The sequence below is a fragment of the Pelodiscus sinensis genome, chromosome 32 (assembly GCF_052426305.1).
Source record: "Pelodiscus sinensis isolate ZL-2025 chromosome 32, ASM5242630v1, whole genome shotgun sequence".
NCBI lineage: Eukaryota > Metazoa > Chordata > Testudines > Trionychidae > Pelodiscus > Pelodiscus sinensis.
The window spans coordinates 9,126,123-9,147,217 of NC_143083.1; the positions used below are offsets into that span (position 1 = coordinate 9,126,123).

Here is a 21,095-nt window from a genome sequence, read left to right on the forward strand (position 1 = left end):
GCGGGGGACAAAGTTGGTTGAGCAATTGGTAGACCAAACTTGTTGAGCAAAAAAAAAAAGGACTCTGCGCCTTTACATTCCTGTGCTCCCCGCTCCCCCCGCCCCGCCAGATGCGGCAAAGGAAAAATGTCTCTGCCGGCCTTCTGTCCAAGAAAAACAAAATACCAGACATTTTACATATCCGGTACTTTCCGGGATTGTTTTACTGGACAGAAGACGCAATTACCAGACTGTCCAGGCAAAACTGGACACCTGACAACCCTATCTGCATCCCTCCTATAAGGAGCATGCAGGGCTTTTCCAGTCCCAGCCTCTTCCAGCAGGAGGCGCTCTAGGGAATGGGTTGGTACCCTGGCTCCCAGAGTTCCTGGGGGCAGTTGCTATAGGGCTCCATTTAGGAACATTCGCTGTACGGGTGTTTGTGGCTACTTCTGTCACAGCTTGTTCCAGCAAAGGTGCTGGAGAGACTTTGGGGAGGTCAGGGGAGTAGGAGTTCAGAAATCTCAGTGATTTCTCCTTCTCCCCAGACTTCAGGGGGTGTGCAGGGTTGTGGAAAGGGAGTGCAGTGCAAGCATGGGACTGTACAATGCTATTACATAAATCCGTGGTGCACACACATGCTCCCTGAATACCTCCCACCTGCTGTTCTGGTCACCTCTCCGAGAAGATATATTAGGACTGAAAAAGTCCAGAGAAGGGCAACAAATATGATTTAGAGTATGGGACAGCTTCCATAGGAGGAGAGATTGAAAGGGAGTGGGCACATTCATCTTAGAAAAGAGCTGATTAGGGATATGCTAAGAAATCTAGTAAATAAATGGCGTGGAAAAAGTGAAAAAGGAACTGTTATGGGAATTAATTTCTCCTTCAGATAATACAAGAACCAGGGGTCACCCAATGAAATCAAGAGGCAGAAAACCTAAGGAAGTACTGCACAAAACTCACAGTCAACCTGTGGAACTCCTTGCCAGGGGATGTTGCAAAGGCCAAAATTATAACTGGGTTCAAAAACAAATTAGATAGGTTCCTGGAGGACAGGTCCCTCAACAGCTGTTAGCTGAGATGGTCAGTGACACAACCCCATCCTCTGTGTGTTCCTAAACCTCAGAATTTAGAACTGGATGACAGCGGGATGGGTCACTTTATAAATTGCCCTGTTCTGTTCATTCCCTGTGAAGCATTTGGCACTGTTCTCTGTCTGAAGACAGGACACTGAGCTAGATGGACCATTGGTTTGACTCAGCGTGGCTGTTGTTAAGGTCAAAGCACTGAGCTGGGAATCAGTACTCCTGGGCTCTGTTCTTGGCTCTGCTGCTGTGTCTCTGGGTGATTTTGTGTTGGTTGCAGTTATGTGCCTCAGTTTCCCCATCGGTCATGTAAGCAGTATCTGAAGGAATGCTTCCCTCACAGCTAGCTGGAATGGGAGAGAAACCCTGGGTGTTTCTATGCAAATACAGTATGCTCCTGCTTTCTTTAGATCTTAGATGTTAGTCTGTTTCAGCAAAAACAAGAAGTCCAGTGGCACTTTAAAGCCTAACGCATTTATTAGGGTATTAGAGTATAAGCTGCAACTCACTTCCTCAGATTCGAAAGAAAGAAAGAAAGAAAGAAAGAAAGAAAGAAAGAAAGAAAGAAAGAAAGAAAGAAAGAAAGAAAGAAAGAAAGAAAGAAAGAAAGAAAGAAAGAAAGATGGGAGTGTGACATCAGTGCTAATTACATCTGAGTGGATGTTGTTGTGACCCAATACCAGGTACGTTTGTGTTAAATTCGAGGGTAGCTAAATATGAAAGGGCTCAAAGTTAGCTGAAAGAATCTTGCAAATTCAGGGGCTGACTTTCAGAGCCTTATAAGGGTTAGGAGTGAGGGAAGGTTATTCTTCCCCTGCCTGTACTGGTTTGACCTGTTCACTCACTCACTCACTCACACACACACACACCCCTTCAAAGAACAGAGCTAAATAGGATAAACTTAAAAAACAACAAATAGTCTGGTAGCACTTTATAGACTAACCAAACATGTAGATGGTATCATGAGCTTCGATGGGCATCTGAAGACGTGGGCTGTGCCCACGGAAGCTCATGATACCATCTCCATGTTTTGTTAGTCTATAAAGCGCTACCAGACTATTTGTTGTTTTTTATGTTTATTCTGTACAGACTAACTTGGCTACCCCCTGAAGTTTCAGAGCTAAATAGGCATCATTAGGTGCCTCTTTTCTTATGTTAATAGAGTTAGAGTTGTGTTTCTTCCTACTTGCTAAGGCTTGAAATCACTGGAAGCTGAAATCATCTGAGACTGATGGGCAAAAGTCACAACCAAGAAGTGGATGGCAGCGGGTGGTGAGCGGCCAGCAGGGTGGCAGTATAGAGGCAAAATGAGCAGCCAGCAGGGCGGCGGCGGAGAGATGAGATGAATGGCCAATAGGGTGGCGGCAGAGAGATGTGACCAGTGGCCAGCAGGGCGGCGGTGGAGGGATGTGACCAGCGGCCAGTAGGGCGGCGGTGGAGGGATGTGACCAGCAGCCAATAGGGTGGCGGCAGAGAGATATGACCAGTGGCCAGCAGGGCGGCAGCGGAGAGATGAGACGAGCGGCCAATAGGGTGGCGGCAGAGAGATGTGACCAGTGGCCAGCAGGGAGGCGGTGGAGGGATGTGACCAGCGGCCAGCAGGGTGGTAGTGGAGAGATGTGACCAGCAGCCAATAGGGTGGCGGCAGAGAGATATGACCAGTGGCCAGCAGGGTGGGGCAGAGAGATGAGACGAACGGCCAATAGGGCGACGGCAGAGAGATGTGACCAGTGGCCAGCAGGGCGGTGGTGGAGAGATGAGATGAACGGCCAATAGGGCGGCGGCAGAGAGATGTGACCAGTGGCCAGCAGGGCGGCAGTGGAGAGATGACACAAACGGCCAATAGGGCGGCAGCAGAGAGATGGGACCAGCAGCCAATAGGGCGGCAGAGAGATGTGACCAGCAGCCAATAGGGCGGCAGAGAGATGTGACCAGCGGCCAGCAGGGCGGTGATGGAGAGATGTGACCAGCAGCCAATAGGGCGGCGGTGGAGAGATGTGACCAGCAGCCAGCAGGGCAGTGATGGAGAGATGTGACCAGCAGCCAATAGGGCGGCAGCAGAGAGATGAGACCAGCGGCCAGCAGGGCAGTGATGGAGAGATGTGACCAGCAGCCAATAGGGCGGCAGCAGAGAGATGAGACCAGCGGCCAGCAGGGTGGCAGCTGAGAGCAATGAGCAGGCGGGTGGCGAGTGACCAGCGGCGGGAGTAAGTTGCTTTTTTCCCTCTCCCCCCAGGATGGGAGGTGAACTCTGTGGTCCCACCTCTGAACCCTGGGTCTGCCCTGAGCAAGGGCAGCGCCTGGGAGTGGAGGGCAGAGCAGAGTTGGGCAGGTGGAGGGTGCCTTCGATTGTGGAGGTAAGAACCCGAGGGGGAAGGTCCCCCTCCACCTGCGTGGGAGCTTTTCCTCCTGGTTTGTACGGACCCTGTTCGTGGCATTTGCCCAATGAATGCCACGGGACTTCCCTCCCTTTTAAGAAATGTCTCTTCCACACTCAGGAGACTCTGTGCTGGCGAGTGGGGAAGCGTCGCCCCTCTGAGGCGCTGGAGTTGCTGGGTGGGGGCCCGAGCCAGTTCAGGGTTGGATGGATGGAGAGGAGCCCCTGGCAGAAGGGTGACAGTCAAACGGGGAGTGCATCCACCTGACCCCACTCAAGGGGCTGAGCTGCAGGCTGTCACTGCCTGCTCTCCGCTGAGTAAGTCATGCTGGCGCCGGCGGAGCCTGTGGCAGGAAGCTCAGTCTCTGCACAGCGCAGAGGTGGGGACCAGGGTTACAGGATGCACTGTCTCACGCTCGGCCAGATGGGCCAGGCAGGGACTTAGCGGCCGGTGCTGGAGACACCCGAGAGCTGGCTGAGATCCCTCCACCCCCCACTGCAATGGCGAGGCTGGCAGGATTTCTCCTCCCATTGCTCTCAGCAGGTGAGTGCCCCGTGCTCTCGCAGCCCCTGGCGTGTGGGGCTACGGTGTGGGTGTGTCTGGGGAGCAGGGCCTGCTTTTCAAGGCTCCAGTCCAATGCAATCTGCAGTGCCTATTTGCTCCGCAGGGCCAACCAGCTCCAGGCCTGCCTGCCAGACAGGGCTCGGGGTGCCCCTCCTGGCTCCATCCTAACCGGTTTCCAAGGGGTCCGAAGCAGGAGGCAGGGAGCCCTCCGTGCTAGGGAGCGGCCATAGCAGAGATGCACCTTCCCGGAGGCAGGGAGTCATCACAGCCTGGCTTGGTGCCCACTGGGCCTTGCTACCATCTAGGCAGCCTCTAAGCAGATCTAAGTCCCACCCCCCAGACTCCCTAGCTTGGTCCAGCTAGGGCCCTGCTATCTCCCCGATCCTTGAGCATCTGCTGTACCGCTGCAGAGCCACGGGAAGGGCAGGAGACAGGCAAGGGAGAAGGGCCTGACCGTGAGGGACTTGGCTGCTGCAGCCTCCCTCCTTTCCTTCCCCTGCAACAGCCGTTTTGTCTCAACTTTCCCCAGGGGATAATTTACAGCTCCCCTACCTGCTCCCACCCCCAACCTGCCTAGCAACCTTTCTCCTGCTCTGTCGCCCTTTTGTTCCTGTTGCCCTGGTCCCAGCTGTTGGAGCGAGACCCCGCCCTGCCCCTCCCCTCCTCCTGTTAACCAAAGCCGAGTAATTTGGGGGTCTTCTGAAAGAAAAGCCCCATTTCTTCTAGGGCTCCTGCAGACCCTACCGGGCTACACATGCTGGCGAAATCTCTCTGGGGTGCCCAGGATGGCAGAGCTGCCAATACCCCCAGCTCGTCCCATGCCAGTGTGGTGTTATTATGCAGGGCCGAGGGGCCCGCCAAGGTCCGGGCCCACTGTGAGAAGGGAGAACAAACCCTATTAAGCAGTTCCTGTTCCAAAGGATCTCAGGTGGAGAGGGGAATTAGCCTTCTTTGGGTTTCCATGTGAGGGTTTTTTCAGACATTTTGGGGGGAAAAATCGAGGGAGTTTCCACCACTATGGACAATTTGGGAACATTTCTCCCCTTCGGTCCTCAATTTGGGGGAAAAAATAGAGTTTCCTACATTTTTGCCTGCCCAATTCTTTCCCCTTTCCTAGCCTACAAGCAATGAAATATGCAGTGGAAATTGCAGTCGTGGGCTGCTTTACCCAGGGTGGCCCCGGTCCTGTGACAGTGGGCAGGTGGGCCTCAGGGCATCTGCAGCAACCAGCTGGAGTCAACGTTCCGGCGCTGTCACAGGATTGGGGCCACACTCTGTGTCTGCTCCGACCCTCATCAGTCATCCAGGGACTTAATATGAACATAGAATTACAGTGCACTAGAACTGGAAGGGACCTCGAGAGGTCATCAAGTCCAGTCCCCTGCCCTCCTGGCCGGACCAAGCTCTGTCTAGACCCTCCCTATTATGCGTTCAAATAGTCCCAGTGAGTTCTGTGAAGCTGCCTTCATGCAGAAAGTTAATTAGAGTCAGTGACGCGCTTGGGTAGCTGCCCAGGAGAGATTCAAATGCCACCCAGCTGATTAGGAGAGCACCCCAGTGCCCATAGCCAGCAGGGCGTGTTCCTACTGGTGGTGCACATCTGCACGTTCCTCGGTGCACCGAACAAAAGTGCATGGATGGAAAGAATTCAAGGGCACCTTGATTAGAATCATTGTGCCGGGAATCCTCGGAGCCTCTAGCTACAGACTCGGACCCCATAGTGCTTGGCACGGCACAAATACACAACAAAAAGTAGGGTGCAAGCACAAGGCTTTGCAGAATCGGGGCCTTTCTCAGCTGCTGCATCTGGGGCAGGGACGCCTGGGGATGTTTAGGGGTTTTGCAAAACTGCTGCTCCTCTTTTGTAGGGTTTTATACAATTTAACCCTCCCCTCCTGACAAATTCATTTCTAACTAGCCTTAGTCCCAGACTAAGCAACTAATCCCAGGTTGGATTCTGCCCTCTGTGACACCTGCGCTTGAGCCGAGTGCCGAGCCCAGAACTTACCCCTGCTCTGCTTCTGGGCATGAGACACACAGGATCAGGCTTTCAGACCACTGGTGCCTGGGCGGATGCACCGGCAGGGCCTGTTCTTTGGGGACAGGACTGGGGCAGCTGCTCCGTTCTGGCAAAAAGGCAGCACTGGAATGGCTGGTTGTCAGGCATGAAGCTGTCCTGACAGTGTCCCGATGGTGGCAAGCAGGTGGGACCTCAGAACTGATGCCGTTAAGGGAAGGAGTTCAGTCCAATGGTGCTGTTACCTAGTGGTTAGAGCAGGAGGCAACGTGTCAAGACTCCTGGGTTCCATGCCTGGTACTGGGAGTGAGACCGTAGTGATTAGGACGGCATGGGGGAGGACTGGGAGTCAGGACTCCAGGGCTTTGCACCAGCTGGGTCTAGCATAAGTCATTCCTGGCTTTGTGCCTCAGTTTCTCTGTCTGTCAAATGAGGGTGGTATAACCCACCTTTGGGACGTGCTTTGAGATCTCTACGTGGCTGTTGTTGGAGGGGTTTCTATCTCCTGTCCATTCCCTCCCCTCAGCCACCCTTCTTGGAGCCACGGAGAAAAACGAGTCCCTGCAGGTGAAGCAGGATCCTCCCCAGATCCAGGCCTGGCCAGGGGACTCGGTGGAGCTGCCCTGCCAGATCCTCACGGCGAAGCCCTGGGCTCGGCTCCGAGTTGAGTGGCAGCAGGACAATGACTTGAAGACTCTCTGTTGGGTGCTGCTGTACAACGGCAGCGCCTCCAATTGCTGCAGGGGTCCGGGGGGCTGTGACTCCCGCTTCGGCTTCACGTGGCACCCCCCGACATTCACCCTGTGGATGGGCAACGCCAGCGCCGGCGACGCGGGGCGGTACGTGTGCCTGGTCACGCTGGAGATCCCGGAGATTCTGAAGGCCGAGGGCAACGGGACCATACTGAATATCTCAGGTAGGAGGGCAGGGGAGCTGCCAGGCCAAAGGGGGGGAGCAACGGCAAGTCCCGGGGGAGCCAGGTCAGGGCTCAGCACAAACAGGAACAGCCCCGGATAAGTGTGTTTGTTTGGGGGGAGTGATCCTAAATGAATGGGGCAGCATCTAAAGCCTGCTCCCTTTAAGAAGGGGGCCTGTTTTTTAAAGCCCCCTGTGCTGCAAGGGCCCCTCTCCTCCCCCCGGCTGCACCCCAGAGCGCGGCACTGGACAGGGGTCCCTCCATCCCCCTCTCTGGCAGGATGTGAGGTTTCTCAGGGGCTGCTCTTCCGTTCTCATGTGCCACCCACGGCACGTCGGCAGCATGAGTTGCTGAAACCACAAGGCAAGACCGCCATCCTGCAGCTCCGTCAGCTGCCTCTCTCGCCCCACGGCAGGCTGCATGTCCCTCTGACGGGCCTTGTGGGCCCCCCTGCCCTGTGGCTTTGCACCCTGCCCTCTTCCTGCCTCATCCCTGGGAGCCAGGCCCCCTTTCTCTGCCTGCTCGCCACACACGGCAGACTGTGTCTGTGCACACCTGCCAGGCCCCACGTGGCCACTCCCTGAGCACCCCCACCTCATCTTATGCCCGCTGCATCAGGGATACCATTTCAGATGGGGGCGTGATGGGAGGGGAAGCGAGTGAGCGCATGGGAGGGGTAGCTGAGGACAGAGGCGTCAGCAGAGTTACTAAGCATGTTCAGTACAAGCCAAGCACTAAATGGGGGTGGGGGCACCAAGCCCATTCACACCCCCCCCACACACACACTTCATCTCTATCCAGGGGCTACTAAAGCACTGGAAAACTCTACTTTTTCGGCAGACAACTTAGCACGTAGCTGCCAGGAGCACTGTGACTAATTAACATAAGAACATAAGAATGGCCATACAAAGGTCCTTCCAGCCCAGTACCCTGTCTGCCGACAGTGGCCAATGCCAGGTGTCCCAGAGGGAGTGAACCGAACAGGTAATGATCAAGTGATCTCTCTCCTGCCATCCATCTCCACCCTGACAAACAGAGGCTAGGGACACCATTCCTTACCCATCCTGGCTAATAGCCATTAATGGACTTAACCTCCATGAATTTATTTAGTTCTTTTTTAAACCCTGTTATAGTCCTCGCCTTCACAGCCTCCTTAGGCAAGGAGTTCCACAGATTGATTATGCGCTGTGTGAAGGAGAACTTCCTTTCATTTGTTTTAATCCTACGGCCCTTTAATTTCATTTGGTGGCCCCTAGTTCTTATATGATAGGAAAAAGTAAATAACTTTTCCTTATTCACTTTCTCCACACCACTCATGATTTTATAGACCTCTATCTCTCTTAGTCTCCTCTTTCCCAAGCTGAAAAGTCCTAGTCTCTTTAATCTCTCCTCATTTAGGACCCGTTCCAAACCCTTAATAATTTTAGTTGCCCTTCTCTGAACCTTTTCTAATGCCAGTATATCTTTTTTGAGATGAGGAGACCACATCTGTACACAGTATTCAAGATGTGGGAGTACCATGGATTTATATAAGGGCAATAAGATATTCTCTGTCTTATTCTCTATCCATTTTTTAATAATTCCTAACGTCCTGTTTGCTTTTTTGACTGCCGTTGCACACTGCATGGACATTTTCAGAGAACTATCCATGATGACTCCAAGATCTCTTTCCTGATTAGTTGTAGCTAAATTAGCCCCCATCATACTGTACGTATAGTTGGGGTTATTTTTTCCAATGTGCATTACTTTTCATTTATCCACATTAAATTTCATTTGCCATTTTGTTGCCCAGTCACTTAGTTTGGCGAGATCTTTTTGAAGTTCTTCACAGTCTGCTTTGGTCTTAACTACCTTGAGCGGTTTAGATTCGTCTGCAAACTTTGCCACCTCACTGCTTACCCCTTTTTCTAGATCATTTATGAATAAGTTGAATAGGATTGGTCCTAGGACAGACCATTGGGGAACATCACTAGTTACCCCTCTCCATTCTGAAAATTTACCATTTATTCCTACCCTTTGTTTTCTGTCTTTTAACCAGTTCTCAATCCATGTAAGGATCTTCCTTCTTATCCCATGGCAACTCAATTTATGTAAGAGCCTTTGGTGAGGGACCTTGTCAAAGGCTTTCTGGAAATCTAAGTACACTATATCTACTGGATCCCCCTTGTCCACATGTTTGTTGTCCCCTTCAAAGAACTCTAATAGATTAGTAAGCCATGATTTCCCTTTACAGAAACCATGTTGACTTTTGCCGACCAATTATATTCTTCTACGTGCCTGACAATTTTATTCTTTACTATTGTTTCAACTAATTTGACGGGTACTGACGTTAGACTTACTGTCTGTAATTGCCGGGATCGCCTCTAGAGCCCTTTTAAAATATTGGCATTACATTAGCTATTTTCCAGTCATTGGCTACAGAAGCTGATTTAAAGGATCGGTTACAAACCATAGTTAATAGTTCTGCAATTTCACATTTAAGTTCTTTCAGAGCTCTTGGGTGAATGCCATCTGGTCCTGGTGACTTGTTACTGTTAAGTTTATCCATTAATTCCAAAACCTCCTCTAATGACACTTCAATCCGTGACGAGTCCTCAGATTTGTCACCTACAAAGGACGGGTCAGGTTTGGGAATCTCCCTAACATCCTCAGCTGTGAAGACTGAAGCAAAAAATTCATTTAGTGTCTCCGCAATGACTTTATCGTCTTTAAGTTCTCCTTTTGTATCTCGATCATTCAGGGGCCCCACTGGCTGTTTAGCCGGCTTCCTGCTTCTGATGTATTTAAAAAACATTTTGTTATTACCTTTTGAGCTTTTGGCTAGCTGTTCTTCAAACTCCTTTTTGGCTTTTCTTATTACATTTTTACACTTAATTTGGCAGTGTTTATGCTCCTTTCTATTTCCCTCACTAGGATTTGACTTCCACTTTTTAAAAGTTGTCTTTTTATCTCTCATTGCTTCTTTTACATGGTTGTTAAGCCACAGTGACTCTTTTTTAGTTCTTTTATTTTGTTTTTTAATTTGGGGTATACATTTAAGTTGGGCCTCTATTATGGTGTCTTTGAAAAGTGTCCATGCAGCTTGCAGGGATTTTGCTCTAGTCACTGTACCTTTTAATTTCTGTTTAACTAACCTCCTCATTTTTGCATAGTTCCCTTTTCTGAAATTAAATGCCACAGTCTGGGGCTGCTGACGTGTTCTTCCCACCACAGGAATGTTAAATGTTATATTATGGTCACTATTTCCAACCCGTCCTGTGTTAGTTACCTCTTAGACCAGATCCTGCGCTCCACTCAGGACTAAATCGAGAATTGCCTCTTCCCTTATGGATTCCTGTACCAGCTGCTCCAAGAAGCAGTCGTTTAAGGTATCAAGAAATTTTGTCTTTGCAATTCCTCCTGAGGTGACATGTAGGCACTCAAAATGGGGATAATTGAAATCACCCACTATTATTGAGTTCTTTATTTGAATAGCTTCTCTAATCTCCCTTAGCATTTCATCGTCACTATCACTGTCCTGGTCACGTGATCGATAATAGATCCCTACTGTTATATTCTTATTAGAGCATGGAATTACTATTCATAGAGATTCTATGGAACATGTTGATTCATTGAAGATTTGTACTTCATTTGAGTCTACATTTTCTTTCACATATAGTGCCACTCCCGCACCTGCACAACCTGCTCCCTCCTTCCGATATATTTTGTACCCTGGAATGATTGTGTCCCATGGATTGTCCTCACTCCATTAGTTAATTCCTATATAAAAGAAAGAAAATGAAATAAATATTAGACCCGCTCAGCTCTAATGCTAATATATTCTGACATCTTGTGGCAAGTCCCTTAAAGCAATGATGCTCAACCTTTTTAAATTTGTGACCCACCGGGGCAGAAAAATTTTGGTTGACCAAAAAGAAAGCACCAGCCGGAACATTTTGTTGTGGCCACTTTAATTTAAAGCAGCGATCTGCTCCCCTGCCACTCCCCCCACCCCCGCTGTGCGTACATCAGGTGCTGAGCCAGAAAAACAAAATGGTGTCTGGCCCGGCTCTGAGACTCCCCAGGAAGACAGCCGTGACCCCCAAGGGGGTCACAACCCATGGGTTGCGCATTGCTGCCTTAAGGGATGACCAGATCTGCATACAGCATTCAAGATGTGGGCATACAATGACTTTATATAGTGGCAATATGGTATTTTGTCTTGTTATCTGTTCCTTTCCTAATGTTTCCCACTATTCCGTCAGCTTTTTCGTTTTTAGATTGCCACTGCACATTGAGCAGATGTTTCCATAAGGATTCCAAGATCTCTTTCTTGAGTGGTACCAGCTATTTTACACCCCATCATTTTTGTATCTATAGTTGGGATTACATTTCACCATGTGCATTACTTTACATAAGAACATAAGAACGGCCGTACTGGGTCAGACCAAAGGTCCATCTAGCCCAGTATCCTGTCTGCCGTCAGTGGCCAGCACCAGGTGCCCCAGAGAGGGTGGACCGAAGACAATGATCAAGCAATTTGTCTTCTGCCATCTCTCTCCAACCTCTGACAAACAGAGGTCAAGGACACCATTTTATCCCCTGACTAATAGCCTTTTATGGACCTAACCTCCATGAAATTATCTAGCTTCTTTTTAAACTCTATTATAGTCCTAGCCTTCACAGCCTCCTCTGGCAAGGAGTTCCACAGGTTGACTACACGCTGTGTAAAGAAGAACTTTATTTTATTAGTTTTAAACCTGCTACCCATTAATTTCATTTGGTGTCCTCTAGTTCTTCTATTTAGGGAACTAATAAATAACTTTTCTTTATCGGCCCTCTCCACACCACTCATGATTTTATAGACCTCTATCATATCCCCCCTCAGTCTCCTCTTTTCTAAACTGAAAAGTCCCAGTTGCTTTAACCTCTCCTCATATGGGACCCGTTCCAAACCCCTAATCATTTTAGTTGCCCTTTTCTGAACCCTTTCCAAGGCCAAAATATCTTTTTTGAGGTGAGGAGACCACATCTGTACACAGTATTCAAGATGTGGGCGTACCATAGTTTTATACAGGAGCAGCAAGATGTTCTGGGTCTTATTTTCTATCCCTTTCCTTAATAATTCCTAGCATCCTATTTGCCTTTTTGACCACCGCTGCACATTGTGTGGAAGTTTTCAGAGAAATGTCCACGATAACGCCAAGATCTCTTTCCTGATTTGTCATAGCCCCCATCGTACTGTACGTATAGTTGGGGTTATTTTTCCCGATGTGCATTACTTTACACTTATCCACATTAAATTTCATTTGCCATTTTGTTGCCCAATCACTCAGTTTGGTGAGATCTTCTTGGAGTCCCTCACAGTCTGCTTCTGTCTTGACTATCCTAAACATTTTGGTATCATCCGCAAACTTTGCCACCTCACTGCTTACCCCTTTCTCCAGATCATTTATGAATAAGTTGAATAGGATGGGTCCCAGGACTGACCCTTGGGGGACACCACTAGTTACCCCTCTCCAATCCGAAAATTTACCATTTACTTTGCCCTTATCAACACTGAAATCCATCTGCCCTTGTGTGGTCCAGTCACCTAGTTTTGTGAGATCCCTTTTTAACTCTTTGCGGTCAGCTTTGGATGATTCCCTGTTTACCCCCTTTTCAAGATCATGTATAAGTTTAACACAGTGATCCAAATGCAGATCCCTGCAGCACAACACTCATTCCTACTCCTTTCCCCCCCTTATCTTCTAAGTGGCGTACCCAGCAATGTTTTCACGATGATCGAACGTTCCTTCAGTGACAGGAGCGCTCAGCCTTTTGTTATTCTTAATGAACCCGCCTCCCTCTCTTATAACCAGCTCCCTGCCCCAACGGGAGAGCTGCAAGCAGCTCAAACTCTGTTGCATTTAAAACTGCCTCTGGAGCCAGGACCTGGGCTTGAAGCAGAACTCAGGTATGGAATCCAGGGGTTCCAACTTCAGGGGGGGCTGCCCCCTTAGCCTCCCATAAAAGTTGCCCTTGTTCTGCATCCCATGTGCCCTAATCTGATACCCTGGGATGCCTGGTGTCCTCTGCCCTCTTCCCCTTACATGCCCAGCCCACACTGTGCTCTGCCCTCTGATACTGACCTGCCCTTGTGTTCTGCCCCCTTGGGTGCTGTCGTTGCTGTCACTGGGGTTTTGTCCATAGTCTGAGGTCTCTGGTGGCATCCAGGCTCGTCTCTAAAAGGATTCAACTTAACAGGGCTCTTCCCCTGCCCTGCTTCCCAGCCAGGGGTCGCTGAGAAAACATGCACCAAGCCTACTAGGGGAGTGGCTCCCAGTTTGGGGCTGCCTGGAACCTGCAAACGATTCCCCCACTGGGCACCCTGTGGCCAATTAAAAAGGAACACAGATGGCCTGGGTGCTAATGGCTGGCTGGTCCTCAATGAGCTCCCTGCAGCTCATTTGCCCCATCCCCAGCTGCCCAGCCCCCTCAGCATCCCACTGGGGCACCGGGGGGAGGGGAAGTCAGCCAACTCCAGCCTGGCATTGACGTCAGCCCGGCCCATAAGCTGGGCTCGCGCGCCGCTGCTGTCACGGCACGTCGCCATGGTGACTTCATTGGCCACAATGAATTTCTCGCTTCGCGTTGTTGCTGCAGAAATATCTGACGTGGTGGCACGTTCCCATCCAAAGCCAGTCTGGCTAATTTAACCCACACACCGAGCACGGGGGTGTCTGGCAGCTCGGGGCCTGGCCTAGCCGTAAGCCCCTCCTTGAATCACAGGCTGGTCTTCAAATAATGGCCACTGAGTTGCAGACAAAATTCGGGACGTGACGGAAAAATACAAATGGGCCTATATTAATAGTGGCACAGACCTATTCATTTTAGAAGAATTTGCCGGAGTGATAGATACGCGCAAGGGTTCCATTATCCCTGCAAATGTCTTTGGGAACCAGACTTTTTTGCTGCAATTCCACTACATTCATTAAACAAAAACATGGAGGCACCAACACAAGATGAAACTCCAAAGGCTCGAGTCTCCCCACAGCCGCTGTGGAACTGGAGGTCAGTCACCGGAGCCTTTTCCGTGTTGCCGGCGTTGAGTGGCCGTGCAGCGCTCATGGCTCCCTCCACACGGCTGAACACTGCGCCGAGCTACGTACGCTAACTCAGACCCAAGTGGCGGGGGAGCCTTCTAGGTTGGGATCTGCGATTACCGCAGGAGCGCGAGTGAGGAAGGGCCTGTCCCAGGGGAAGCCGCCCAGTGACGTGTGTTTATTTCTCTCTACAGCGGTAGGAGAAGGTGGTGCTCTGAGGAATCTCATCGGAGGTGAGCGGCGTTAAACCTGTAGGATAACACCCATCACACCCACCCAGGCCTCCTGCTGGGGGTCACGTTCCTCCAGGCCGCCCCGGCCTTGCCCCTCCGTGGGACCCTGCTCACACCCACCCAAAGCTCTCCGTGGCCTCCTGATCTTTCCCAGCTACACATGGGCCAGGGTCAGAGCACCTGGGCCAGGCCCTTACTTGATCTAGGAACATCGCTTTGGCCTCCAAAGTCGGGAGTCCCCTGTCTGCTCCCACCTGGCCCAGCCCCGGGTGGTTCCCATGGCAATGAGAGAGAGCATCCCCCCAGAACATGGTGCCTCAGCCAGGAGCCACTGCTGCCATCGAGGCATGAGACCAGGCCCGCACCTCCCCTCGGATGGGGCTGCCTGTCTCCAGGAGCAGGTGCAGGGTGTGTGTGTGGGGGGGGGGGGGCACCCTGCTTCAAGGCGGAGGCTGATGGCTCTGCCCTGCTGTTTCAGATCCAGTGTTCTGGCTGGGACTGGCTGGCGGCCTGGCCGTGGTTGGGCTGCTGCCTGCTGTGATCTGCTGCTACAAACACAAGTGCAGAAATCCAGGTAACGGAGCCCCCCAGAGACGGAGCGGGGACCCTGCACTCACAGGGGCGAGCTGGCGGAGAGACCACCAGGCCGGGGGAGGAGGGGGGAGGACCCCAAGGATCCGGGACTGCGATGAGCACCCCCGTGTCTGCGGGAGATACCTGGGCAGATCCCAGCTGTTCTACCTACACCACTGGGCGATGCTGCCCTCGGGCCGCTGCAGACTGCCGGGACTGTTGAAAAAGCCGTGTCCGCGGGAGCCGGCAAGAGGGCGGCTGGATAAATTCAGATCCACCTTCTCTTCTTTTGCGCCTGCTTGGTACATCAGCTTCCTGCAGCCCTCCCTCTTTCTGCGGCACAGCTGGTGCAAAGCATGCAGGGGTGAGCTGGGGTCTGCCTGGCTGGGGGGATGCTGCTCTTCCTTGAGGCAGGATCCCAGGGGACCCAGTGCGGCCGCTAGAGGGACACCCTGCCCCACAGTTATTAAAAGCCGTAGGGTGTATTTACCAACAGTGGAAAGCAGCCGTTCGCCCCGGGTATCTTGTGCTGGTTCCATTCTGCTTCTTGAAAATCCCCCCCCCACACACACACTCCTCCAGCTCATCCAGATACAAGAGCCTTTTCCCTGTCCAAAGTGGCCATGTAGTGTTGCAGCTTGTCCCGCCCCACGCTGGGCTGCCTTCGAGGGGGCAGGAGAATTCATTCCTGTCTGTAGTATTTGTGAATAAGTCTGAAGCTCCTCCAGGAGGGAAAACCTTGGGGTCCTGGAAGATCATTTCCTTTTCACACAGCGCATAGTCAACCTGTGGAACTCCTTGCCAGAGGAGGCAGTGAAGGCTAGGACTATTGCAGAGTTCTAAAAGGAGCTAGATAATTTCATGGACAGGGCTCGACAAATAATGTAATCTACTCACCCGTGGCGAGTAGATTACAACCCGGAAGAGCTGGCAGAGAGAGATCTGCACATGTGCAGAGTGCAGAACCATGTGACTGGCGAGCAGGGCTCGCCGCCGCTTGACGAGCCCTGTTCATGGAGGTTAGGTCCATAAAAGGCTATTAGCCAGGGGATAGAATTGGTGTCCCTGGCCTCTGTTTGTCAGAGGCTGGAGATGGATGGCAGGAGACAAATCTCTTGATCATTGTCTTTGGTCCTCCCCCTCTGGGGCACCTGGCGCTGGTCACTATTGGCAGACAGGCTACCGGGCTAGATGGACCTTTGGTCTGACCCAGTACGGCCGTTCTTATGTTCTCATGTTCTTATGTTTGGCTCTGGCTGGGGCCTGGCTGGGTGGTTTCCAATAGGAGGAGAGATTGAGGATACGAGTCAGGTATCTCTTTGGTGTCCACAAAGCCCTGTTTCCTGAACACAGGAGGAAAAAAACACCGCCACGCAGGTCGCTTGCTCATAGAAGCATAGAAACATAGAACACTAGAACTGGAAGGGATCTCACGAGATCATCAAGTCCAGTCCCCTGCCGTCACGGCAGGACCAAGCACTGTCTGTATCATCCTTGTCTAACCTGCCTTTAAATATCTCCAATGATGGAGATACCACAACCTCCCTAGGTAATTTATGCCAGTGTTTCACCACCCTGACAGAAAGTTTTTCCTAATGCCCCTTGCTGAAGTTTAAGCCCCTTGTTTCTTGTCCTATTCTCAGAGGCCAAGGAGAACAATTTTCCCCCCTCCTCTCTGGCTACGTCTAGACAGCAAGCCTCTTTCGAAAAAGAGCGTCTAGACGACAGCCAGTACTTTCGAACAAACAAGCCACTTTTTCGAAAGAGAGCACCCAGGCAGTCCGGATGCTCTTTTTCGAAAAAGCACAGTTTGCATGACACAGTGCCTTTTTTCATAAGAGCACTTTCGAAAAAAGGCGTAATTCCTTGTCAAACGAGGTTTTCCATCGTCGAAAAAAACTGCCATGTTCTTTCAATTTACTTTCGAAAGAATGTGGCAGCAGTCTAGACGCAGGGGATGTTTTTTCGAAAAAAGGCCACTTTTTTTTAAAAAAAACCCTGTAGTCTAGACACACCCCTTTTAGATACCTAAGCTAGCCTTGCCAAATGTCCTATGCCCCATGGAGGCCTCTCATTGCCATGCTCACAACATCTTCTCTTGATCGCTGCTGTCTTGTGGCCTCTCTCGCATACACAGCTTACCAAGCAATCTCCTGGTCCCTCTGTTTGCACCCTGTCCCAGGGAAACGCCTCAGACCACAAGGCTTAGCTCTGCACAGGAGCTGCCATGTGGTCGATTGCCTTGGGTGGTGGCTTCTACCTCCAGCTCTCTCACTCCGCAAAAGGGCTTCATTGCTCCTTCCTGTGAGGCTGCAGGAAGAATGCTTAGCACATGCAGTGGCTTTGTCACCGTCCATGTTTGACAGCCGCCATTAATGCTTTCTGTCATAACATCTTGCTTGGAATCCAGGGCAGCAAATCTACGTGAACGTACTGTACCGCCAAAAGCAAGCAGAGAAGAAAGCTGGTGACCAAGCCCAAAGCAAGATGAAGCAGAGCAGCATCTACACCCTGGAGTTCCAGGGTGGGGGTCACAGCCGCAAGCCTCCAGTTGCGGGACAGAGCCCTATTCCCACGAAAGCTCCCAAGCAAGCTTCCTCCTTCCAGCAAAGGGCAACAAAAAGGCCATGAAGAGCTGCACAGAGCTGCCCTCTCTGCTTCTGTGATCCCCTCTCCAAGCGGCTCTTGGACCTGCCTCTCACTTGGGTTAATGCTGCTCCCGTGCTCCGGGAGAGATCCAAGTGGAGGGACTGAGAGGCACTGGGAAGCCAAGAGGTGGAATTGCAAAGAGGAAAGTGTTTGGTTTGTTTGCTATGGCCGGGGGAAGAGCAAGTGCAGAGTTGGGGGAGAGGCCAGGAAGGGGAGAGCATTGAATTCAAATCCTCGTCTCCAAAATATACATCTGGGCCTCGGAGCCTTAAAACCCCACCTCTCCTCTGTCAAGGGAGCACAGGGACTTTCCCCCATGTCCAACGTTACCTCTAATCTTTTCCATCCATGTGCAAATTTTTCCATCTGTGTGGAATAAATTTTATGTGCACCAATGCACATGTGAATGTGCACCACCCGCCGTGGGCACTCTGCTAATCAGCTGGGAGGCATCTGGCTCTCTCCTGAGTGGCCGCACACATGCACAGCTTACAGGGAGCACTGCCCCGTATCCTCTGGGCCCTTGTGTGGGAGTCACCCTGCAAGAGAGGGAAACCCTACTGGCCAAGAGGAAATTGGTGCATGCAATCCTGCCTCTGTGGAAGTCAATGGCAAATTTCCTAGCGAGCTGACTAGGGACCAGGCCCATGTCTGCCTCTCCCTGGTAGCAAGTGAGGTGCCAGACATGAGGACAATGTCTCCGTGGGGCCCGGTGGTGCTGTGGTCCATCTCAACACTGCTCCTCCGTCCTCTTGACATCTGGCATTTGACAGCCACCTGCTAGCGCGGACCTGCTGGGCTGATGGATAACATGGGTACCGCTTCTCATTCAGCCCCACAGCTTGGTGGGGAGTTGGTCCTATCACCCAGGGGGGTAGGAGAGCCCTCTTGAGATGGGGACTACCTGGGTTGCCCAATTAAGGGTTCAGGCTCCAGGAATTGCCTCTCTTGGGCCTCATGTCTCTCCCCTGCCGGACTGGGGCTTTTAAGCTGCACGGTTCCCCGTGATGTCCCAGCAAGCTGGTCCACTTGAAGGCCGGCACCCGGACTTTGCTTTCTCCCTGAGGGGCCAGCAGTTATAAGTCACCCTCCCCCCCAGTTCTACTTAGTTCTTCAGGCAAAGGCATGTCTGAGTGAACAGAGAAACGTCTTATGGGGCCCCAGAAGGTCGTTCCACAAGGGACTCTGGGACAGAGGTGCCTGTCCTTGGGCTGGCTCAGCAAGACGGCCCTGAGGCAGTTTAAACCCAAAAGCCCTTGCTTTGCTGAGATCTGGAAAAACCAGTTGAACCAGTCCATGCCAGCTGTGTGCGTGCGTGAGCGAGCGTGCAGCACGTCTCTGGAGGTGTTTGTAACCCCCGTGATTCACAGTCTCCTTTCCCGGCCTGGCAGAGCTGTGGCCACCGCCCCCTGCAACTGCTGCCATGCTAGGTTAAGGAGGTTTTTGTCCTGTGGCATGATCTTTCATGAACAGTCTTTCATTCCAGAGCCTCTAGGACAATCCCGGAGGCCAGGCAACCCTGCTTTGGCCTGGCACATACCCCAGTCATACATGTAACGCAATATGGTCTCCAAAGATCACATGTGCAGGTGCAATATGTCCCACATTTTACAGGTAAAAAGCACATAGCAAGGAAATATTTGTGAATAGAGCGTTGGCGTCGGTTCAGCAGCAGCTATGCCACTAACTCACTGTGTGATCTTGGAGTCATTACTGTCCGTGCCCGTGCCTCAGTTTCTCCAGCGGTGATGTGGGTATAATTCCTACCCACTTTCTGGTCCTTCCGATCCTTGGATGAAAGATGCTTTTGTAAATGCAATATTGTGATTACTAATAATTGTATCACTCTGTACAATGAAGGGAAGGTGTACTCATGTAACACAAGTCTTAATATATGGAGATATACCTATCTCATAGAACTGGAAGGGACCTTGGGAGGTCATTGAGTCCAGTCCCCTACCCTCATGGCAGAACCAGGTACCATCCCTGACAGATTTGCCCAGATTTCTATTTGGCCCCCTCAAGGATTGAACTCACCAACTTGGGTTTAGCAGGCCAATGCGCAAGCCACTGAGCTATGCCTCCCCTGCAAAGACTCTGAAAGTCTTTGGCAGCTGCCCTCTCTTGGACACTCGCCAGCTTGTTCAGACGCAGGCCGGTTTTGGTGGCCTTTTGGAGCGTATGTGTGAGGTTTGTAGTGTTCAAATAAAAGCAGGCGTGTTGCTCCAACAAGCAAAACCGTGTGTGGAGAGAGAGGGTAAGGAATGGGTTTCAGGCTCTTTTCTGCCTCTTCTGATGTATCAAGAGGTCCTGAAAGTAGACCTGGATAAACAATGGATTTTTTTCAGTTCACTGGTGATTCCGGGGGGAAAGAAGCAGATCAAACTGGCACAAACCTTTTTCATAATTTTCCAGAAAAACCAAAATCGAAGAAAATGTTACGTTGAAGTGGAATGTTTCAGCAAATAAACCATTTTTCTGAAAAATGTTGCCTAGCTTTACCAAACCGCTTTATTTAAAGTGCATTTCCCCCTCTTTCTTGCTTACATCAGGAATTGATTTTTTTTTCTTTCTTTGTGCCCTGGCAGGCTTTGTGTAGCAAAAGAAAGCTGAGAGAATCATAGGGAAGTGAAATTTGACTCCATGTGGAAGGGATTTTTTGTTTGTTTGTTTCCAGCCTGGTTAAAAGTCTTTATTTATTTATTTATTTAGTCAACATATTTAACTCACGTGCCTAGTGAACAGTGGAGTGGAAAGCACTTCAGGTTAATGTCAATACCCCATCAGCTCAATTACAGGCAGAGAAAGCCTTGACTACGCATCTTCAGCTCTTCCCAGGAGTTCTTTTAGCTACCTAAGGGAAGACCAGACTTAACCTCTGCAAGGCACAGACAAGTGCCAACAAGCAAAACCACATGCAAACTAAAACACGGGCAGGCTTTATAAAGGGGCAGTGCTCCATTTAGACTCTTTGTAGGTCTCCTCAGGGTTTCACCGGCGTGACTTCTGAGCCCAAAGTGTTTCTTTGAAGTGCTAAGCCGCAGTGTGAGGGCTGCCTTTCCGGGACTAGGGTGTGCTCTAGCTCAGTGTTTCTCAACCAGTGGTACAGTAACCTATGGGGAACTCGAGAGACGTCTGGGGGGGTATGTCAACACCACTGGAATCTGGAGAAAACGGAATTTTTGTTTTCGGTTTTACAGCGTTTTATTATTTTTGTACTTTTTACCCCCCAAAATGTCATCACCCGCCCGGGTACAATTAAGTTGTTTAAAGAAATGTGTTGCATTGATAGAAAAAAATGGTGTGTGTCTGAAAACTGTAGCTCCTGGAGGTACTTACAATTTTTTTTTTTGAAACGGGGGTACTTTATAAAAAAAAAGGTTGAGAAACACGTCTCTAGCTCACCTCAAGCTGCGGGCTTGATGAGTTTTAAAGGCCGTGGTGTATAAAAGGGCCAACTCGACAATCACAGTGGTCCCTGCTGGCCTTAAAATCTATAAGGGGATGGCGGGGCTGAAGAGAGACACGTCTCTACAGTGGCTGGAATGCTGAAGGATTCTTACCTAGAGCAGGTGCCTGGGCCGTGAGTCCAGCGAGGGCTAATCCAGGAATGCCTGGCTCATTTGGCTCCAGT

The 21,095-nt window shown here is 50.8% G+C and overlaps 1 protein-coding gene across 1 annotated transcript; it reads left to right on the plus strand.

Annotated features, from left to right (window-relative positions):
- The first annotated feature begins 3,945 nt into the window (after positions 1–3,945).
- TMIGD2 (transmembrane and immunoglobulin domain containing 2) lies at positions 3,946–18,149 on the plus strand. The gene is made up of 5 exons (XM_089774916.1): positions 3,946–3,988; positions 6,553–6,966; positions 13,940–14,239; positions 14,718–14,813; positions 17,223–18,149. The coding sequence occupies exons 1-5, from the start codon at positions 3,946–3,948 to the stop codon at positions 17,441–17,443; spliced, it is 1,074 nt and encodes a 357-aa protein (XP_089631042.1). The 3' UTR covers positions 17,444–18,149.
- Positions 18,150–21,095: the final 2,946 nt, after the last annotated feature.

Coding starts and splice junctions, on each gene's coding strand:
- TMIGD2 (XM_089774916.1), top strand. CDS start 3,946: ATGGCGAGGCTGGCAGGATTTCTCCTCCCATTGCTCTCAGCAG. Junction 3,989..6,552: donor CCTCCCATTGCTCTCAGCAG/GTGAGTGCCCCG, acceptor CCCTCCCCTCAG/CCACCCTTCTTGGAGCCACG. Junction 6,967..13,939: donor GAGGGCAGGGGAGCTGCCAG/GCCAAAGGGGGG, acceptor GAAACTCCAAAG/GCTCGAGTCTCCCCACAGCC.